We start from the raw sequence: 19,270 nt of genomic DNA, 5'->3' as shown, positions 1-19,270 counted from the left end.
CTGCTTTATTAATTAAAATGGAGGGCAGGACAACGTGGGGGCCTTGGCTCACCTCCAACCTTTCGTAATGGAGCAGCTCTGCACCTCCCCCTCCCCCCCTCCCAGGGTAAAGCCACCCCAATTTGGCTTAGAGCCCTCGGCTGGCTCTTGCCCTGGTTCCCCAGGGAAGACCTCAGGGACAGGTGGCACAGGGTGGCTCTGCGACAGATCCAGCACCCCTAGGTCCTGGGAGGCAGTACAGGGTGGGGTAAGAGCAAGGAGGAGATGCAGCCCGCGGGCAGCTCTGGCAGATAAGCGGCAGCTACCTGCCCAGACCCGCACACTGCCTGCCTGGACCCAAGGGTTTGGGGGAGCAGCACCGCAGCAGGCGCTGGTGTAGGGAGCAGGATGAAGCCCAGAACCACTGGCTGCTCTTGTGCCCTGCTGGCACCTCAAAGCTGATCTGGAGCGGAGCCTCCCAAGGAGCTGCCCCACAGCCTGCCCAGACAGGACCCTGCCTGCAGCACCATCCCTCAGCCTCACAAACCCCAGAGAGCACCCCAGCAGATCCCACCGTGCTGAGGAAATCTGCAGTGCCTGAACTCCCCGAGATGCCCCTGGGCAGTGCCACAGACAGACAGATGGACAGAGAGCCTGCTCCTGGCCCTGCTTATCAAGGAGATTTATTGATGTGCACAGCAAGGATGGGTGGCACTGGCCCCAGCTCCCCGGGCGGGCGGGCAGGGAGGCAGGACAAGGCGTGAGCGGGCAGAGAGGGGCACCAGCCAGCCCCTCACCCCACAGCCAGCACAGCCAGAGGTGGCACAGGGACAGGGGCAGGCACTGCTGACACCAGGAAAGGCAGGAGGCACCCAAGCATGGGCCTCTGGTGGCACCTGGGCAAGATGGGCACAACCTCCAGGGGGCGGTTGGGACCCAGATTTTGATGGCACAGCCAGGACACTCAGCACAAGTGTCACCATCAGGCCAGCCCTGAGTGCAGCCAACGTGGGATGGTACCATCTTGGCGCCCGGCACACTGGCTGGTGTTTGCTGTGCCCATCCCTGCTCTCTTTGTAAAGCCTTGTGTCCTGCTTCTTGGCACCCCCCGTCCTGCCCCTCACCAGGCTCTCAGCCCTCAGTGGGCAGTGGGGGCACCGATGCCAGGGCAGGCAGGAGCCGGGCATAGATGTCGATGCCCCTCAGGAAGACTTGCTCGTTGAGGAACTCGTTGTGGTCATGAAGCAGCACCGGAGTGCGGTTCATGGGCGAGAAGCCGATAGCAGGGTGTCCTACCTGGGGATGGGGAGGGTAGAGGATGAGGTCCCCCACGTGCCCCCCTCTGCTCTGGCATTTCTCCTGCTGGGGGCTGCAGATCCCACCCCGGGTGGGGGACCCATGGGGGCACTGGCATTGCACTCACTGCTCGGATGTAGCGGCTGTCAGTGGCAGCTGGGAAGATCTCAAGCTTGAGCTGCAGCTTCCTGACAATCAAGAACCTGCATCAGCATGGGCAGCAGGGCAACCAGGTCCCCTGTCCCCCTGCCACCCTGTGGGGAAAGTGACCATGCCAGGAAGGTCCCTGACACCTGCAGGATGCTGAATCCCATCCCTTTTAGGGGGACAGGAGAAGATGCCCTGGCACGGCATAAAGCATCTCCTCCTATAACCCCTGCCGTGACCCAAAACTCCTGGGAACCCTCTGGCTGCCAGCAGAGAATGACCCCACCAGGATCCTGCACTTCCTTGGGACACTACTTACATGTCCCTGCAGGCCCCACTGAAGGCTTTCCACCACGGGTCTGACTCCTCGGTGGAGGTGACGTTTTGGTCCATGCATTTCTGACGGAGGAAGAGGGCAGGTGAGGGACAAAGGGGTGGGCACACGGCAGGGAAGGGATGGGCATGATGTGCTCAAGTGGCCAAGATCCTTCACCTGGAAAAACTCATAGGTGACACCATCCCCAGCATCACGGCACCACGCAGCCACCTGCTCCTCAAAGGCCTGAGGTAGAGACAAGAGGAGGGGTGTGAGGGGGGTACCCCCCAACCCACTCCCCTTCTGGGCAGGGCCGGTGTGACACCCACCTTCAGGTCCATGGTGGGTGGGATGCGGACGTCAAAGCCAACTGCCATCTCAGAGGGCACCACATTGAAGGAGACACCCCCCTCCAGCATGGTCAGGTTTAGAGAAGTGACGTCCCCTAGGGTCAGGCTTGAGTCGGACTTGAGCCTCGGAGGACACAAAGGAAAGTCACCCTCTGCTACCTGAGGAGAAGAAGGAGTGCTCTCCCACTCCGCCACCACCCCCAAATGGGGAAACTGAGGCACAGGGCAGCAGCACCAGATCAGAGCCTGGCTTGGGATGCCAAGGGCCCCCTCCACAGACTGAACTGAAGCCACCACCATCCTGCTGCCTGTCTCCTACCTCTGCCTCTCACTCTCCCTGAAGGCCAGGAAGGAGTTGATGACTTTGTGCTGGGGAGGGAAGGGCAGGGATGAGGAGCAGCCCTATAAAGGGGCACCTGGCAGTGCCAGGGTGGGCAGGGGGGTGCACAGTGAGTACCCCCCTCTCTTACCATCTTCTCGGCTGCCGTGTTGCTGATGAAGCGAGACCCATGCCCGGGGCTGCCCATGCACTTCACCTTTATCCCTGTGGCCGAGGGGGGAGAGGGAGATGTTGAGCAGAAAGTCGGGGCAGCACCACTGCCCCAGCACACAGCGGAGCCAGGGAGGGGGTGGTGGAAACGCAGCTACTCACACCACGGGCTCTTCTCGCCATAGAAGACACTGAAGGTGTCAGATGGGCTGGCCAGGCCTGTAATGGGCAAAGCCAGGGGGTCAGTGGGGCACAGGGGTGCCATGACGTGCCTCCTCCTGCTCTGCCCTGGCAGCATCTCCCCTCCAGGATGGCACCGGGTGCGTCACTGCTCAGGGGAAGGAGCCCCCGAGGGTGTCCCTGGAAGCCATGCTGGGTCCCAGTGCCCAGGGGATGATGCCAACAGGCAGAGGGGTACAAGCCAAGAGGGGACACGTCCTTGCTCCAGCTCTGCCACCACTCACCCTCGTCCAGGGCAAAGCCCACGTTGAGTGCTCGGAACTCGGGACGCTGCACAAACACCTCCATGCCCTTGTGGCCACCCACCTCCTCATCTGTGGGGGAAAGCCTTGCATGGAGGAAGGAACTGGGGCATCCTTCGGCCCCCTGCACCCTGGCCCTCCTTCCATGCTAGCCTGGGTGCCACCAGTGCACCCGATGTCCTTGGACATGGAAACTCTTCCAGCTTCAAGCCTCTCCAAATCTGGAGAGGCTGGCACACCACAGGGAACTCCTGCGCATCAACCAGCTGCCAGCCCCTCCTGTCCCTGTGAGAGGGGACACTCTGGGGACTCACCAGGCACAAAGGTGAGGTGTATGGTGCGGGCAAAACTTTTTCCCTCTGTCTTCAGCCTTCGGATGGCCTCGAGGTACCTGCAGGGAGAAGGTGGTGTCTGGGTATCACAGAGGAGAGGGGCTGGTGTGTGCTGAGCTACCCCAGGAGGTCAAGTGGTGGCACCCTCAGCCCCAGGGACCTTGGGCACGGTGGCATCCTGTCCTGCATCACTCAGAGGTATCCCCATTCCTTCTCTTCCCAGTGGGCACAGAGCCCTCCACTCACTGGATGGAGACACACTTCATGTCCTGGGCACCCCGGGCATAGATGTTGCCTTGTGAGTCTTTCACAGCCTCAAAGGGTGGGTAGGTCCAGTGCTCCTGTGGGGACAGTGGCCATGATGGCACAGGAGCATGGCAGGCACCAACTCCTCTTCGCCTGCCACCCCCTGTCTTCCCACCATCCCCATCCCACCCCTCGCCCTGTCCCAGCACCTCGAAGACGGGCACAACATCAGTGTGGGAGTTGAGGAGGATGGAGCGCAGGTGGGGGTTGGTGCCTGGCCAGGTCAGGATCAACACCACGTAGCCCTGGCACACCTGTGGAGCAAGGGCAGCATGTCACTGGGGTCCCATCTGGGGACAGAGGGGCTGCGACCAGCCAGCTGGAGCCAAAAAGCACCAGCCTGGGAAAAGTTTCTTGATGCCACCTGGCAAGTCACCCCTTCCTCCACTAAGAGAGGACAGGCAGCAGAAGCAGGCATGCCTGCACCCCAGGGCCAGCCTGAGCGCGGGTGCCAGCTCCTGGCTGCAACCCAGACGGAGGACAGGAGACAAATCCACTGTCTTCCCCCTGTGCCGAGGACTCCCCTGGAACAGCTGGTGCCCAGCAGGACGGACGTCCCCAGCCAACATGACCCTGCCAGGTCCCCGGCTAATCATAGCACAGGCAGCCACAAAGGTCAGCGGAGATCAGCCCAAATACCAGCTTAAGGAAGGGCTCAGGTCAGCAGAGGATTACAGGCAGAAGGGATTCACTCCTGCCCATCTCTGGGGCAGTGACAGGGGAACAGCCCGGTCACTAAGGACTCAGACACAGAGGAAGGGAGGGACAGAGGGAGGGATGGATGGATGGATGGATGAATGGATGGATGGATGGATGGGTGGGTGGGTGGGTGAACGGAGGCCCACACCTTGCCTCACTCACCTCCACTTTCTGGCACGTCAAGCCCAGGTCTGTGCCAATGCGCTCCAGAAACTGGATGGCTGCCTCTGAGGAGGAGCAGGGATGACCAGAGTTACGTCAGGATCTCCCTCCCCTCTCACTGCTACATCCCGGAGACCCCAAGGCTCTCCGGGGCTCCCAGGCCAAGGAAAGATGTGACCAGAGACAGCAGGTGATGGAGGTTCTGGGCACAAGTAGTGGTCAGGAGCAGGGACAGAAGCAGCTTGTCACCACCCCTTTGGGGCAAGGACTAAGGGAACATGAAAAAATAAGAATTGAATGGGGCGAGTTCAGGGGGGATGGTCATCCATAGGAGATGTAGGAGCTCCTCACCAATAAAGAAATCTCAATGTACTTTAGTGGGAAGATGGAAACATTAACAGGAGGAGATCTACACTGGGTTGCTACAAGCATCTGTCCCAGAGTCAGGGCACTGTGGAAAGGGGTGGCCCCCAGTGCAAGGGGCTGGAGGAAGAAAAGGCAGCTCTGGGTGCAGAGACATCCCTGTCCCAATCAAAGACACCAGTAGAGATAAGGCACAAAGGTGTTTGTTCCTTAACACCACAATCAAAACAGCCCTGGCCAAGGACTCGGGCAACCAGGTCCAAAGACCAGAGCTGCAAAGCTGTGTTGCCAATTCCCCGCATGCCTCCCCATCCTGTCCCCCCCCATCCTCACCGTAGTCAGGTTTGGGGTGGACAGTGTCGATCCTCAGGTACTCCCGGAAAAGCGTAACTGAGGGGTCCTCCAAGGGCCCCGTGCTCTTCCCAGTCTTCCCGGGTGCCATGGCAGGACCCAGGGTTGCAAAGCTCTAAGGGAAGAGCAGGAAGATGGTTAATCACCCACCAATCCCTCCAAAGTCCACTGGCAAGCTCAGTTGTCACAGAAACTGAGGCGGGATGGGGCAAAGGTCTCCTTAGTGTGAGTCCTGGCATGCTGCCACTACAGAGGTACCCCCAACTTGGGTACGGGGTAGATGGGGTATGTGCCCCATGTCATCCTTTCATCCTCACCCCAAAGCACATGTTCCTGCCCCAAACGTGGTACCAGGGCAAGCTGTGATGCCCAGGTGTGGGGTGAGATCCAGGGAAGGGCCAGCTGGGGTGTAGAGGGCTAGTAGGGAGAAAAGGGGGGTAACAAGGTGGGGAAGTGGGCTATAGGGGGAAGAAGGGTGTAAGGGGCAGGGACACGTGGTAGTTTGGGTTACCTGGTGGTTACAGGTCTGGGGGTGCAGGCAGGGAAGGCAGGATGCTGGTGTAAGGGGGTACAGGTAAGGAAAGGGGGACACTGCCTGCTTAGGGGTTGCAGAAGAGGTACAAGGAAAGGTGCTGAGGGTGCAAGGAAATGGGGGGTGGTAAAGGGTGATCAGGTGCTTACAGAGGACAAAGGGGCTTGGGGGGTACAGGAGGGTGATGGCTATTGGGTGTTTGAGGGGTGCTGGGTGGCTAGGGGAGCATGAGGATACAGGGTGCTGCGGGGTACATGGGGGTACAGCAGGAGGGATCAGATCAAGGGGAACACTGGGGGGTATGGGAGCAGGGGGTGCAGAGAGCCTACAAGAGGGGCACAAGGGGAGTGTGGCTGGGCATGCAGGGGAGTTCTGTGGCTAGGGGTGCAAAGTAGCACGGGTAGGGTGCAGGGGTACCATGGTTAGGGGTGTGGGGAGTGCACAGTACCATGGGTAGGGATGCAGGGGTACTGTGGTTAGGGGCACAGTGGGGGAAGGGGAGGGCAGGATACCGTGTTTAGGGGTGCAGTGCTTGCATTATTGGGGTGCAGGGGTAGCACAGGAAAGAAGGCAGAGCGGTGCTGGATACCATGGTTGGGGGTGCTTGGGAGTGCAAGATACCATGATCAGCAGTGAAAAAGAGTTCAAGGGTGCAGAGTAGCATGGTTAGGGGTGCAGGGGAGCAGAGGGAGGGTGCAAGAGGGTACGAGGACGCTCAGATTACCGTGGCTAGGGGTGCAGGGGGGTAGTGGAGGGGTGCGAAGCTGAAGGGGGGGTGCAGGTTACTGTGGCCAGGGGTGCAAGGGGTACGGGGAGGTGCACGGTACCGTGGCGGGGGGCGCGGGCTCGCGGGGGGCGGAAGCACCAGAGCACACCCCGCAGGCTGCCGGGCGCCGCCGGCCCGACCCCGCTCCCCGGGCCCCGCGCCCCGGCCCTACCTCCGCGTTGCTGCCGCCGGCGCCCGCCCGGCCCCGCTCCGCCCGCTCGGCGCCGCTCCGCCCCGCCCCGGAGCCGGCAGCGGGCAGGAGGTGGGCAGGGGCGGGCAGGGGAGGAGCGGCGGGCACGGGATGGGCTAAAGGTAAGGGACGGGCAGGGAGCACAGCGGGGACGGGCAGGCACCCTCCTGCCCTGCACCAGAGGCAGTGGGATGGGGCTGGAGCCGAGGGGGCCCCGCGGCGCTTGGGAACACACGCAGAAACCGGAGCAGCATCAGTTTATTGGCCTCGTGACAGGCAACACCCTGTCCCGCCAGCAAGGGACACACTCCGTCCCCAACCTCTGCCACCCCAAAAGAGAATGGCACCGCTCACGCCAGCCACCTGTGCCTTCCAGTCCCTCAGGACACACTGGCCCCCTGTCCTCCGCTCAGCAGGGGATGAGGCGGCTCTCACTTCAGCTGGCGCAGGAAGCCCAGCAGGGCCTGGTGAAAGTCCTCTGGCTTGTCCAGGTAGCAGGCATGGCCAGCGTCAGGCACCACAGCCACGCGGTGCCTGGGGAGGTGCCGGAGGCTCTGCAGGGCCTGGGGACCCAGGCTTGTGTCACGGTCACCGTAGAGGATTAGGGTGGGCGTCTTCGTAAGAGGAGAGAGAAAATCAGAGCAGTTATCAGATGGGGAAATGGTCACCACGCTTCTGGGCTGTGCCCATCTCCATCCACCACCATGGGGGGCTGCAAAGCCTCCCTATCAGCTAAGGGAGCCATAAATCCCCCTCACTCACCCCAATACAGGGTCACCCTCCATGCCACCACGCTTTCATGCTACCCAGCACCCTGGGTGCTGGTCCACGAGGCTCACCAGTGCCCAGGGACCCCTCAGGAGCCCAACAACCCACCTCACCTGGACACGCCGGTACTGCTCAGCAGTGTAGTCCTTGGTGCCCACGGGAGCCACAGGCACAAAGCCAGCCAGCCGGTCACCCCATGCCAGGAGGAAGGGCAAGGCAAAGCGGCCGCTCATGGAGGGGCTGACGAGAATGGGCCTCCGCATGCCCAGCTCCTGGAGAACATGGTTCAGAAAGGCCACACGGCCCTGCTCCGTGGCCACTGTCTCCGCTGGAGGTGAATCACCATAGCCTGGCACAGGGCAGAGGGTACACAGTGACATAGGGCAGGGGGGATTGTGCAGCCTGCAATGGTCTCTCCTCACAAGGCTCAGCCAGCTTGGCAAAAAACAGCCACTTGATTAAGCCCCAGCAGTAGCCACATGCCAGCTGGACTGAGCCAGCCCCAGCCAAAAGGGTTTGGGTGGCCATGGAGGTCAACACCCCAGGGTCCCACGCACACTGCCCCAGGGACCACTGCTAGCTCCTTAAAGAGGTCCTGAGCCCACTGGTGGATGGGGGACCAGAGCTCCCCAAAAGGATCAACTTAAGCACAGTGTCATAGTCCTACCAGGCAGATCTATTGCAACTGCATGGTAGCCTTCTCCAGCAAGCAGTGCCAGTGTGCCCAAGGCCTCCCAGGTCTTGGAGGTGAACGCCTGGCCGTGCAGGAACAGGACGTCAGGCCTACAGTAGGGAAGACAGGCAGGAAAGGGGTCAGGGAACATGCCACTGCTGCAGATGTCCAGCAGCCATGAGGGGTGGCGGGGCCAGGCCCCCAGGGACTGTCACCCACACCTTCCTCCACCCTGGGAGCCAGAGGGCTGACCCACCTCCCAAGGCTGGCGGTGCTGCCGACCTGGCGCCCTGCGGAAGCCTCCCTGTAGAAGACTGGGGGCTCTCCCGCAGCCATTCCTGTCCGCACGGTGATGTTGGTCACCTGCTGGTCCCGCTTCCCCCCGGCAGGCTGGGCACCCACCACGCGCTGCCCATGCTGGGCAGCCGGGAGCAGGAGGTAGAGGGCAAGGGTGAGGAGCGCCCCGAGGAGCAGGAGCCCCAGGTGACTGCGGGCAAGCAGCATCTCCGCTCCTCCCGGAGAAGGAAAATGGCAGCAAGGGGGCTGGCAGCCCCAAACCCACTGCTGGGGGGCAAGCCCCAGATCACGGTGCTCTCCTCAGCTCCGGCCTGCGACCCTCGCACCCCGTGCTGCCAGCCCCACTCGGTCCCGGGCTCCCGAGCTCCTGCTGGCTCCGGCCGCCGGCCCCGCCGCCCCTCAGCTCCAGCCGGCACATGCGGCGCCCCTGGCCCCGGCCCGCACGGCGCCGCAGCGGCGACCCCAGGCTCCGCCTGGCGGGAGGCCGCAGCGCTGCAGGCCCCGAGGGCCGTCAGCCGGGCTCCTGCCCGCCGCACCGAGCGGTCGGCACGGCCCCACCGAGCCAAGGCCTCGGGAGAGAACGGAGGGTGCCGGGAGGGGAGCTCCGGTTTCGCAGGGCCCGTCTGGGCCTTGGCCAGGTTCGGCAGAGCTCAGCAGGGCTCGGCGGGGCTCGGGGACACTCGGCAGAACTCGGCTGGCTCGGCTAGGGCTCGGCTGGAGCTTTCTCCTCAGCTCGGCTCGGCTCGGCTCGGCTCGGCTCGGCTCGGCTCGGCTCGGCTTGGCAAGCGCTCGGCTGAGCTCGGCTGTGGCTCCGCTAGCTCTCGGGTAGGGCTCGGCGGGGCTCGGGAAGCGCTCGGCAACGCTCGGCTCGGCTCGGCTAGCTCTCGGGTAGCGCTCGGCTCGGCTCGGCTAGCTCTCGGGTAGGGCTCGGCTCGGCAAGCGCTCGGCAACGCTCGGCTCGGCTCGGCTAGCTCTCGGGTAGGGCTCGGCGGGGCTCGGGAAGCGCTCGGCAACGCTCGGCTCGGCTCGGCTAGCTCTCGGGTAGCGCTCGGCTCGGCTCGGCTCGGCTAGCTCTCGGGTAGGGCTCGGCTCGGCTCGGCAAGCGCTCGGCAACGCTCGGCTCGGCTCGGCTAGCTCTCGGGTAGGGCTCGGCGGGGCTCGGGAAGCGCTCGGCAACGCTCGGCTCGGCTCGGCTAGCTCTCGGGTAGGCCTCGGCGGGGCTCGGTTGTGAAACAAACGACTGTCCCCCGTCTTTACAAAAATGTGCAAGTGGTGCAACAAGCCTATCCTTGCAAAAATGTGCGGGCTTATGATAAGGAAAAGGGAAAGTTAAGTACTGACCGATCAGCTAACTATAAGTATTAGAAGACAGCCCCCTATTTTGCATAAACCACAATTTGATCTTTGATTCTAATGCGCATGCTTAATTGCCTTATACATATTAACTTCTCCGTTCTGGAATGCCTAGAGTAAGATACAATGAACAGACAATGCATGAAAACCCATGTTCCGTGTTCTGTGCGGTAGGCGTGTCAGAAAGTTGCCACCTCCGAGTACCTCGGCCGATGGGGAAAGGAGGAGGGACCTTGCGGCCAGGAAACGAGCAGCTGCTTCCCCCCTCCCCGCCCCATCGGCCTTCGGACCCGAGACACGGTCCCCCGGCCCCGTGGTGCGGCACGGAGCAGGAGGCGAGGGGCGGCCGGCACTAGCGCGACCCCGTGGCATGGCCGCCCCGCAGCTCACCGAGAGCACCGTCACGGTGGAAGGCCAAACCCTGTTCTACCGCCGAGCCGAGCCGGCCCAGCGGGCACCAAAGCTGAGCGTCCTGCTCCTGCACGGCATCCGCTTCTCCTCCGACACCTGGCTTCAGCTGCGGACACTTGCCACGCTGGCTGAAAACGGCTACCGAGCTGTGGCTATTGACTTGCCGGGTAAGATGTGGTGAAGAGCACAGCTCCAGAGCGAGGTGGTGGCCATGGGGGAGCCGACACAGTCACTTGGGTTTGTGATGCCAGGGTTGCGACCCTGGCATCCTGCTGTGCTGGCTTCTCCTGGCCACGAGGAGGCAGGGAACTTGACAGGGCAACTTCTGTCTCCCACGTCTCAGGACTGGGGCGCTCGAAGGATGCTGTGGCCCCAGCGCCCGTGGGCCAGCTGGCACCAGGAGCTTTCCTGAAAGCTGTTTTGGAGGCTCTGTGCCTGGGTCCAGCTGTGGTGATCAGCCCATCGCTCAGTGGCATGTACTCCCTGCCCTTCCTCTTCCAGCACAACCAGCTGCTCAAGGCATATGTGCCCGTGGCACCCATCTGCACCGAGAAGTTCACGGCGGAGCAGTACGCCCAAATCAAAGTATGACCTGGAGGGACACTGAGGGAGGTCAGGGAACACAGAGGGCGCAGTGAGAAGGGGACCCTGGCACCATGGTTGAGCAGGGGAAAGGCCAAACAGGCCAGAAAACCCATTCTGACTGGAAAAGGGAAACATGATGGTGAAAGAACATGACCATGGGGTAACAGGAGGGAAAGGGGACAGTAGGAGACTCCTGAGTTTGAACCTCAGTTTCCCTTTGTTGTGGTGGGTGGGGGAGAAAGGTAAGTGTCCCCCCTCCATATCCTAGTCCCACGGTGTCCCTTGCCAGGAGGAGCAGGTGCCTGGGTGCCATTGGCAGGCTCAGAATTTATTGCCCCTTTCCAGACACCCACGCTGATCGTATATGGGGACCAGGACACAGAGCTGGGGCAGGCAAGCCTGAACAACCTGCGGCACCTCCCTGAGCATCGGGTGCTGGTGCTACAGGATGCCGGACACGCCTGCTACCTGGACAAGCCCAATGAGTGGCACCACGAGCTCCTGGGCTTTCTGCAGCAGCTGGAGTGAGTGGGATGGGACATGTGGAGGGGCCAACAGGACAGGGGGATGTGACCAGCTCACCCCCCCTCCATCTGTGTACACACCCTTGCGCCAACCCAGCTGCATGCCTGGTGTCCCCACCCAGCCTCCCTTAGGACCAAATAAAACCGCAAGCTCTGCCACCACTTTCCTGCCACCTTCCTCCTGCTTCTTTCCATCCTTTCTGCCTCCTTCCCTGATTCCCACCTCCTCTGTGGCTGCCATCCCGTGCAAGTTTGGGGGAGTGACAGCAGGGGAGGTGCAACCACCAAGGGATGGGACATTTGGGCAGTGCTGCCCTGTGGGTGGGGGAGTGCTGGCTGCGAGGCTGCTGGAGCGTACCCATAGGTACGCTGGTAGGACCCCCGAGAGACTCAGTGCCCAGGGAGCCCCAGGACTGTGTTTGGGCACAGGTAGGTCTCCTGGACTGGTGACACCTGTGTCCCTGGCCTGCCAGCCTCCTCTTTATCCTTCTCTTCCTTCTCCCACCCCTCCTGGCTGGCAACCAAGTTCAGGGTAATCCACAGGGGCTTAAAGGGGACTTGCCAGCCCTGGCAGGCTCCTGACCACAGCAGCCACAGCCCAGTGCCCTGGGAAGGCAGGGGGCGGATTTACTGATTGAGTGGCTGCTATGAACAGATGGGGGGGCGGGCAGGGAGGCCTGACAGATGCCTGTTTGGACAGACAGGGGGACAAGCCCCCTGCCCACCACCTCATCTCCTCCCCCTCAGTGCTGCTGTGCCAGGCACTTGGGGGCACAGATGGAGCCAGCAGCGGGGTGCCCCCCTGACACCCCCCCTTCCCCAAGCCTGCCTGGGCTTTAGCTGCTTACGCCAGGGCCCAGGAGGATTTAGTGGGGGAGGTAGCGGGGGGGGGGGGGGGGCACTTGTCTGTGGGCACAGGATGCCTGTGTGGGGGCAGTGCCAAGGGTGCAGGAGCTGGTCCCTGCCCTGGCAGGTCCCCTGTCTGTCCCTGGCAGGTCCCCTGATTGAGCATCTCTTGCCCCTCACCCAATTTAGCAAGGTGTTGCAACCCTGTTGCAGTCCCGGCCCCTCCATACAGGGGTGCCTCTGCCCTCCCCCCACCCTCCAGGTGCTCCCCCCCCTAGCAGCACCCCTGGGTGCCGGCGGGCCCTGAGGTGCCAGCCACCCTGTCCCTGCCCGCTCCGGTGTCCTTGAGCCCTCGAGCCCTGCCAGCTGATCGGCTTCCAGGAAAAAAAACCGCAATTACAAAGAGGGGCGATGTGTGAGCCAAAGAGGGGGGGCAGGGGGGGACAGGAATGTCCCCAGCGGTGGCAGATGGCCTTACCCAGGGTGCATTGTTCCTTTTAGTGTCTCTTATCCGCTGTAATAGGATCCCGGAGGGAGGGATGTGGGAGAGGGGAAGAGCGAGGGGGGCCCCGGCGTGGACCGGGGTGGGGGCCGGGGCTGCCAGCCTGGCCCTGGCCTGTCAAGCGGCTCATTGTTCCTGCCCCGGGTGTCACTGGGCGCCGCCGGGGACAATGTGGCACTGAGCGGGGTGGCCGGCGGCGGAGGGACGAGGCGCACGGAAAGGTACCCGCCAGTCCCCTTCCCGGGGGGCTCGGGGACATGCGGCCGGGAGGGCGAGCGGAGGGAGGTTCTCCTTGGGACGGGGTTGGGGCTTCCTCCTGTCCCCCCCGTCACCTCCCTTTGCCACCCGAAGGTGCCCGAAGGACGGGCGGTACCCGGTTTCGTGGCTGTCCCGATGCCAGCCACGGGACGGGGACAGGGCAGGTGGCTTGTGCCCATCACCGGGCCCTCTGGTGTCTCTACCAGCCTGGCTCACCTGGGGTAGGGCACCCCCCTGCCCGCGGACCCCCACATCGCCTGTGGCAGTTGGGGGGACACCCGTGCGCTGCCGCCTGCCCCCCACCCCACTGCCGGCCTCGTCCTTCTCTCCCCCGGTGGGATCTTTTGTCCCCGGCAGGTCCCCGCTGCCGGGCACCCCCGGGGGATCCGCAGGCTGCCCGTCCCCGCCTGCACCACGCGCGGCTCCGGAGGCTGCAGGGTGGGGGGTTACAGGGGGGTACCACGCCCCCCCCCTTCCCATTTCGTTCTTCCCCCCTCCATCAGAAACAGGAATACTCCCCCTTCCACAGCCTTTCCCCCTTTTTCCAGCCCCCAGTAACTTGGGGGCGGGGGGGTGTCCAAACCACCCCGGGGGTGCAAGCTGTAGCATTTGGGGGTGCAGAGATGACCAGCCTGCCCCCCCCCACCCCGCCCCATTACCCTGATGCAGGAGATGTGCTGTAGCAGTGGTGAGTCCTGCCAGCACCTAAAATAACTGCCCCCCCCCCGCCATGCCCGCAGGCACGGGCCCCAGCCCCAACACGGGTGCTTTGTTTCAAAGCCGCTTGGCATCACCCGGCTCGCTGGGAGCCAGCGGTGCCGCAGCCGCCCACCCATGCCCAGACACACGGTGATTGTCCTCCTCCCGGCCCCACGCTGGCACCATGGGGTCCTGGCCACCCCCGTCCCCCAGGCTCAGAGTCTGAGGGGGGGCCCTGGGGTGCTCAGGGGGGGAAAGAGTGCAGCAGCATCATGCATTGGGCATCATGCCGTGGTTCACATAGGGCTGGTGGTCCCTATCAGGGAGGTTGCCTCAGTTTCCCCTGGGGCTTTGCACACGGGAAGAGGGGAGGAGGAGGAAGAGGAAGGCTTGCACAGCCTGGGGCCCTGGGCACCACAGGGCTGTACAAGCCTTTCCCACTGGAGGAGGGCATACTGCCCTTGTCTCAGTTTCCCCTCTTCCCAGCTATGGTGCTTTTCAGGCTGCCGATTTTGGGGGGGAGTTAGCTGGGGCCTCCCCCCTTTCTGAAGATTGCTGTGTCCCACAGGCTCAGCTCGCCCTCCCGCCATGGCATCGCCGGATGGAGCCAGCAGCGTAAGTGGCAGCCCTGAGGACACGGAGCTCAGCATCACCCTGACCCTCCGCATGCTCATGCATGGCAAGGTAACAAGTGGGGGCTTGTTGCTGCTCGGGGGGTCAGCAATGCCCAGGGTGGGGGGGCCACATCCTGTTTTCCTCCCCTGCTTGGGACCCAATCCTTCCAGTAACCACATCCCCAGCAGTATTTCTTCCCCTGTTCTAAGCCAGGGAGGGGCTGTTCCCATGCCCCAGTGTCACCAGCAAGCCACCCAATGTCCCAGTGGCCACAGGGCAGGGATCGCCCATCTGCCAGGCTGTGGGCAGAGGAGGGATGTGGCAGGCAGGGAGCTGCCTGCTGACGGGGCCACCCTCGTCTCTGCCTTTGCAGGAAATTGGCAGCATCATCGGGAAGGTAAGATTTGGGGTCCAGAGCGCTGCTGGGTCCAGGCTTCCCTGGACCTGACCACCCACCATGTTCCTCTCCCCACAGAAAGGAGAGACGGTTAAGAGGATACGAGAGCAGGTAAGGGCATGCTGGGGGGTTGCCAGAACCTGCTGCCTGTCCTGCCAGCACCTGATGGCTCCCACGTGCCCAACCCTGTCCCCCTCGTTTGTGGCCCCCGGGAAGCTGTGGCTGCACCCCGGGGAAAGCTGCCTGGGGCAGGTGGGAGGGGGAAAGCCTAGGTCTGCAGGCATCAAGACCACCCCTGGTGACCCCTTCCCTGTGTGGGGGGACATCGAGCTCAGGTCCCATAACACCCCTGACGGGGTGTGACACTGTCCCCAGAGCAGTGCACGCATCACCATCTCAGAGGGGTCCTGCCCCGAGCGCATCACCACCATCACCGGCTCCACTGATGCCGTCTTCCGTGCCGTCTCCATGATCGCCTTCAAGCTGGAGGAGGTAGGCAGCCCCATGACACCTCTGCTGGGTGCCCCCTGAGCTGGGAGCATTCACCCCACACCGGTGGGCCTCATGGGGGTCCAATGCTACTTTTCCTCCTGGTACCTCGCAGGACCTGGGAGCAGGGAGTGATGGGGCAGCAGTGGGCAGATCGCCAGTGACGCTGCGCCTCGTCATCCCAGCCAGCCAGTGTGGCTCGCTCATCGGCAAGGCAGGAGCTAAGATCCGGGAGATCCGGGAGGTGAGGCATGCTCTGTGTTTCAGCTCCCCTTTTCCCCTAGGGGGGTGTGGAGGCCCAGGCATGGGAGCTGTGGGAGGTGATGCAGGTGATGCAGGAGTGGAGCATCGCCCTGCGCATTTTGTAAAGGTCCCTGGGTGCCCAGGAGGAGATGGGAGGTGTGAGGTGCTGAGCCACAGTGGGGAGTGGCTGAGGGACCCCAGAATCTCCCTTTGCCCCCCCAGAGCACCGGGGCGCAGGTGCAGGTGGCTGGTGATCTGCTGCCCAACTCCACCGAACGGGCTGTCACTGTCTCAGGGGTGCCAGACACCATCATCCACTGTGTGAGGCAGATCTGCGCTGTCATCCTGGAGGTACCCACCGAGTCCCCTACCCAGGCCTGGGGAGCATGTACTGGCTTCCCCACCACTCTCTGGGGCTCCCATGCCCACATGGACCTGGGCACCAGGGTCCCCCCATGCTGAAGCCCCTAAGAGCACCCTGCCTAGGTGGTGCTGCGGGCCATGCCCAACTTGTTGGGGACGTGGGGGGCTGCAAGGGCATTTGACATCATCTTTCATCCCCTCCACCTCCTTCCCTCCCTCTCCAGTCGCCTCCGAAGGGGGCCACCATCCCCTACCACCCTGGCCTCTCCCTGGGCACCATCCTGCTCTCTGCCAACCAGGTAAGGGGCCACAGCCCCCTGGGGGACATCGGGTGGCCAGGGGAGGCCAACCTCTGCCAGTGAGGGCTGACTCCAGGGGGCTCAGGGTTGCCTCCCTGCCCCAGAGGGGTGGCCTGAGGGAGGGGTCCCCGCCTGGCCCCCCACTGATCTGCCTTCCTTCCCCCTTCAGGGCTTCCCCATGCAGAGCCAGTACAGTGGGGTCTCTCCCGCAGAGGTGAGTCTGTCCCTTTGGCTGCCCAGTGCTGCTCCCATGGGCACTGGGGCTGTGCCCTCTGGGACAAGGGCTGCTGGGGGTGCCCGACCTGGAAGGCACTGGCTGCCAGTGTCCGGCCCCAGCAAGGGACAGGGGACCCTCTGCCATCACCCCTAACACCTCCTTCCTCCTCCTCCTGCTGCCCGGGCAGATGACGAAGCTGCAGCAGCTGTCAGGGCACATGCTCCCCTTCACCTCCCTGGGCCACGCACCCTCCATGGTGCCAGGTGAGCATCTTCCGTGCCCCCAGGGCTGGGGTTGTGGGATGCCCCTCCTGACTCACCCAGCCACCTGGCACTGATGAGGGTGTCCCCATCCACTGCACCTTCTCCCATCCCAGTCCCCCACCAGCATGGCTACCTGCCCCCCAAAATGACCCTGTCCTTGATTTCCTGGAGTCCCTGCACCCACCAGAGCCCCCCCAACCCTGCAGTGGGGAAGCACTGGCACCCAATTATGACTGATGCCTATGTCCCATCCTCCCTGCCTCTCCACAGAGATCCTTCAGATTTGTCCCCAGGGCCACTGACTGTCCCAGCATGGGCTTGGGGTAGGGGCACAGAGCTACTGGAGACCCACCACCCCACTGCTAACATCCCTGTCTCTCCCTCCAGGCCTGGACACCAGCTCCCAGAACAGCTCCCAGGAGTTCCTGGTGCCCAATGACGTATGTGTGGGTTCCAAAGATGGCGAGGGAGGCAACAGCTTGCCCCTACACAAATGTTCCACCCCACAGCCGCTTTGCAGGGGCCAGCACCCACTGCCCTACACAGGGGAAGCTCTGCCTCGACCGTCAGAGTTCAGGAGCAGGAGGGGATGCTGGGGCAGAAGCAGCTGGAAGAAAAGGGAAACTGAGGCACAGGGGGGAGAAAGGGCTTGGCCAACACCAAGGAAAAGCCTTGGGATATGGCAGCCCAGTGATGCCAGCCAGGGAAGGCTTGAGTGAGACCAAAAAGCAAGGTCTGCCCAAGGAAAGCAGTGCCCTGCCCTCCTGGTGTCTGCCTCAGTTTACCCAATCCTCCCAGGTGTAGAGGGTGGCTGGGTGAGCCCCTGGGAGCTCCCTGCTTGCTGAGGCTCCTCTGGCAGCTGCCAGCTCACCCCAGTTCCTGTTCCTCCAGCTCATCGGCTGCATCATTGGCCGTCATGGCAGCAAGATCAGTGAGATCCGGCAGATGTCAGGCGCCCACATCAAGATCGGGAACCAGACCGAGGGCTCCAGTGAGCGGCATGTGACCATCACAGGGTCCCCCGTCAGCATCACTGTGGCTCAGTACCTCATTACAGCCTGGTAGGTGCCAGCCTGGTGGAAACACATGCTGGCTGCTAGTGAGAGGTGGCACCTCCTTAGCACCTGAATGCAGATTTTGGGGACACCTCGAGCCCAGCATCCTCAGGAAGGGTGAACAGGGGGTGATGTGAGGTCCTCAGATGGTGGGTGCTAGAATCAAGACCCCACGGGGTTTGAGCCCCAGCTTTTTATCCTTCCCGAGAGGATGTCCCATGGAGACCTGTGCCAGAAGGGATGAGACACAATGTCCCTGCACCCTAAGATGGGCAGGTTGGGGTGGGGGACCCACTCTGTGACCATGGTCCTCACCACCCCATCCTTCTCACTTGCTTCTGCAGCTTAGAGACAGCCAAATCTACCTCCCAGGCGCCACCGGGCCCTGGCTCCATGGACCTCGGCATGGGCTTCTCCCAGCCCCTCACTCCGGGCTCCGGCGCAGTGCTGCCCACCGTCGCTCCAGCCCCCCCAGCCCTGCTTGGCACCCCCTACACCATCTCTCTCTCCAACTTCATTGGCCTCAAGCCAATGTCCTTCCTGGCGCTGTCCCCGTCCTCTGTGCCAGGTCCCAATGGCGGCACCAACACCTACACGACCAAGATCTCGTCAGCCAACGGCACCAAGAAAGCCGACCGGCAGAAGTTCTCACCCTACTGAGCCCCACCAGCGGGTGGGCAAAGGGGTCCAGGGTGTTACCTGGTGCCAGGGACACCTCCCTGCCACCCACCCTGTCCCCCAGCCCCTGCCAGGGGCCCCATGTCTGGGGTGGACCCCGTTGCCCCTCACCCCAGGGAAGGGAAGAGTTTTCCCAGCAGTGATACCCATTGGAGGAAAGGGCTGCTCCACTGCCAGCTGCCCAGCCCAGCAGTGCTGTGCCCCCCTCCCCAATTTTCCTGCATGGGGACCACATGCCCTGGTTTTGGTTGGAGGGGCTGTCCCTGATGGCCCGCGGTCCCTTCACCCAGTGCTGGTGTGGGACCCCTGCCTCCTGCCCCTCCCCCTGCGCACCCTGCTGTCCCACCCCTGCCCACCCTCTGGCTGGCATCCAAAAGCTGGATCGCACCAGATGAGGGGCTGCCTGGTCTCTCTGGGGGTCCCCTTTCCCCTGGCTCTGTGGGGGGCACTCCCCAATCACCTCCAAGCAACCCCATCCAAGAGCCAGTCCCTGCTGGCTTGGAAATGCTGTATATATAAGTCTATATTTTTTCCTCCTTTGTAACTTATCAATGGTTTAATAAAAAGATAAAATTTACAAGAAAAAAAGAATATCCCCCACTCTGGGTGGAAACACCCCCCCAACCAGGGGCAGCCCCAGCTCCTGGGGACATGGGCTGCTGGCCGGAGCAGCGTCTCTGTGGCCAGGGGGGTGCTGGACCTCAGCCCCAGTCTCTCTGGGGTTTTTCCCAGAGCCACCCTGCCATGGGGCAGTTTGAAAGGCCATGGGGCAGTTCTGCCCAGTTATTACTGGGGCAGGGGGTTCTCCTACGCACTGTGCCAGCACCATCCCTGGGACCTTTGTGGGTGGGCTGGGGGTGATGTCCTCCTCAAGCAGCCACCAACAGGGTCCAGTCCCTGTTCTTGCACTAGGGACCCCATGGGAGGGTCACCAAGCCTTGCAGAAGAATGACACCAAAGGGGCACAGCAGGCC

The 19,270-nt window shown here is 62.9% G+C and overlaps 3 protein-coding genes across 13 annotated transcripts; 1 reads left to right on the top strand and 2 right to left on the bottom strand.

Moving 5' to 3' along the window:
• Positions 1–644: 644 nt before the first annotated feature.
• On the bottom strand, positions 645–6,873 carry ACY1 (aminoacylase 1). Of its 5 annotated transcripts, XM_065075069.1 has the most exons (16): positions 6,744–6,782; positions 5,591–5,690; positions 5,256–5,388; positions 4,560–4,624; positions 3,848–3,952; positions 3,639–3,733; positions 3,375–3,451; positions 3,043–3,132; positions 2,741–2,797; positions 2,559–2,632; positions 2,408–2,457; positions 2,068–2,212; positions 1,916–1,984; positions 1,742–1,821; positions 1,403–1,463; positions 645–1,275 (listed from the first exon to the last, which is right to left on the bottom strand). In XM_065075069.1, the coding sequence occupies exons 2-16, from the start codon at positions 5,600–5,602 to the stop codon at positions 1,111–1,113; spliced, it is 1,278 nt and encodes a 425-aa protein (XP_064931141.1). In that variant the 5' UTR covers positions 5,603–5,690; positions 6,744–6,782; the 3' UTR covers positions 645–1,110. The 5 variants fall into 5 exon arrangements, with proteins under 5 accessions (XP_064931141.1, XP_064931143.1, XP_064931144.1 ...); XM_065075071.1 differs by lacking the exon at positions 5,591–5,690 and having other exon boundaries at positions 6,744–6,870; XM_065075072.1 differs by lacking the exon at positions 5,591–5,690 and having other exon boundaries at positions 6,633–6,765.
• On the top strand, positions 6,862–18,884 carry PCBP4 (poly(rC) binding protein 4). Of its 7 annotated transcripts, none has more exons than XM_065075062.1 (14): positions 8,440–9,137; positions 10,027–10,430; positions 14,246–14,361; positions 14,666–14,689; positions 14,768–14,800; positions 15,065–15,181; positions 15,294–15,422; positions 15,644–15,772; positions 16,009–16,083; positions 16,253–16,297; positions 16,488–16,563; positions 16,951–17,003; positions 17,455–17,624; positions 17,963–18,884. In XM_065075062.1, exons 1-14 carry the CDS (start codon positions 8,617–8,619, stop codon positions 18,276–18,278), a joined length of 2,208 nt encoding a protein of 735 aa, XP_064931134.1. In that variant the 5' UTR covers positions 8,440–8,616; the 3' UTR covers positions 18,279–18,884. The 7 variants fall into 7 exon arrangements, with proteins under 7 accessions (XP_064931140.1, XP_064931134.1, XP_064931135.1 ...); XM_065075065.1 differs by having other exon boundaries at positions 8,992–9,324; XM_065075066.1 differs by lacking the exon at positions 8,440–9,137 and adding an exon at positions 9,417–9,703.
• On the bottom strand, positions 7,193–8,538 carry ABHD14A (abhydrolase domain containing 14A). The gene is made up of 4 exons (XM_005508859.3): positions 8,459–8,538; positions 8,197–8,312; positions 7,643–7,878; positions 7,193–7,375 (listed from the first exon to the last, which is right to left on the bottom strand). The coding sequence occupies exons 1-4, from the start codon at positions 8,536–8,538 to the stop codon at positions 7,193–7,195; spliced, it is 615 nt and encodes a 204-aa protein (XP_005508916.2).
• Positions 18,885–19,270: the final 386 nt, after the last annotated feature.

Source organism: Columba livia, chromosome 10 (genome assembly GCF_036013475.1).
Source record: "Columba livia isolate bColLiv1 breed racing homer chromosome 10, bColLiv1.pat.W.v2, whole genome shotgun sequence".
Taxonomy (NCBI): Eukaryota; Metazoa; Chordata; class Aves; order Columbiformes; family Columbidae; genus Columba; species Columba livia.
This window is presented reverse-complemented; position numbering and strand designations above follow the sequence as displayed.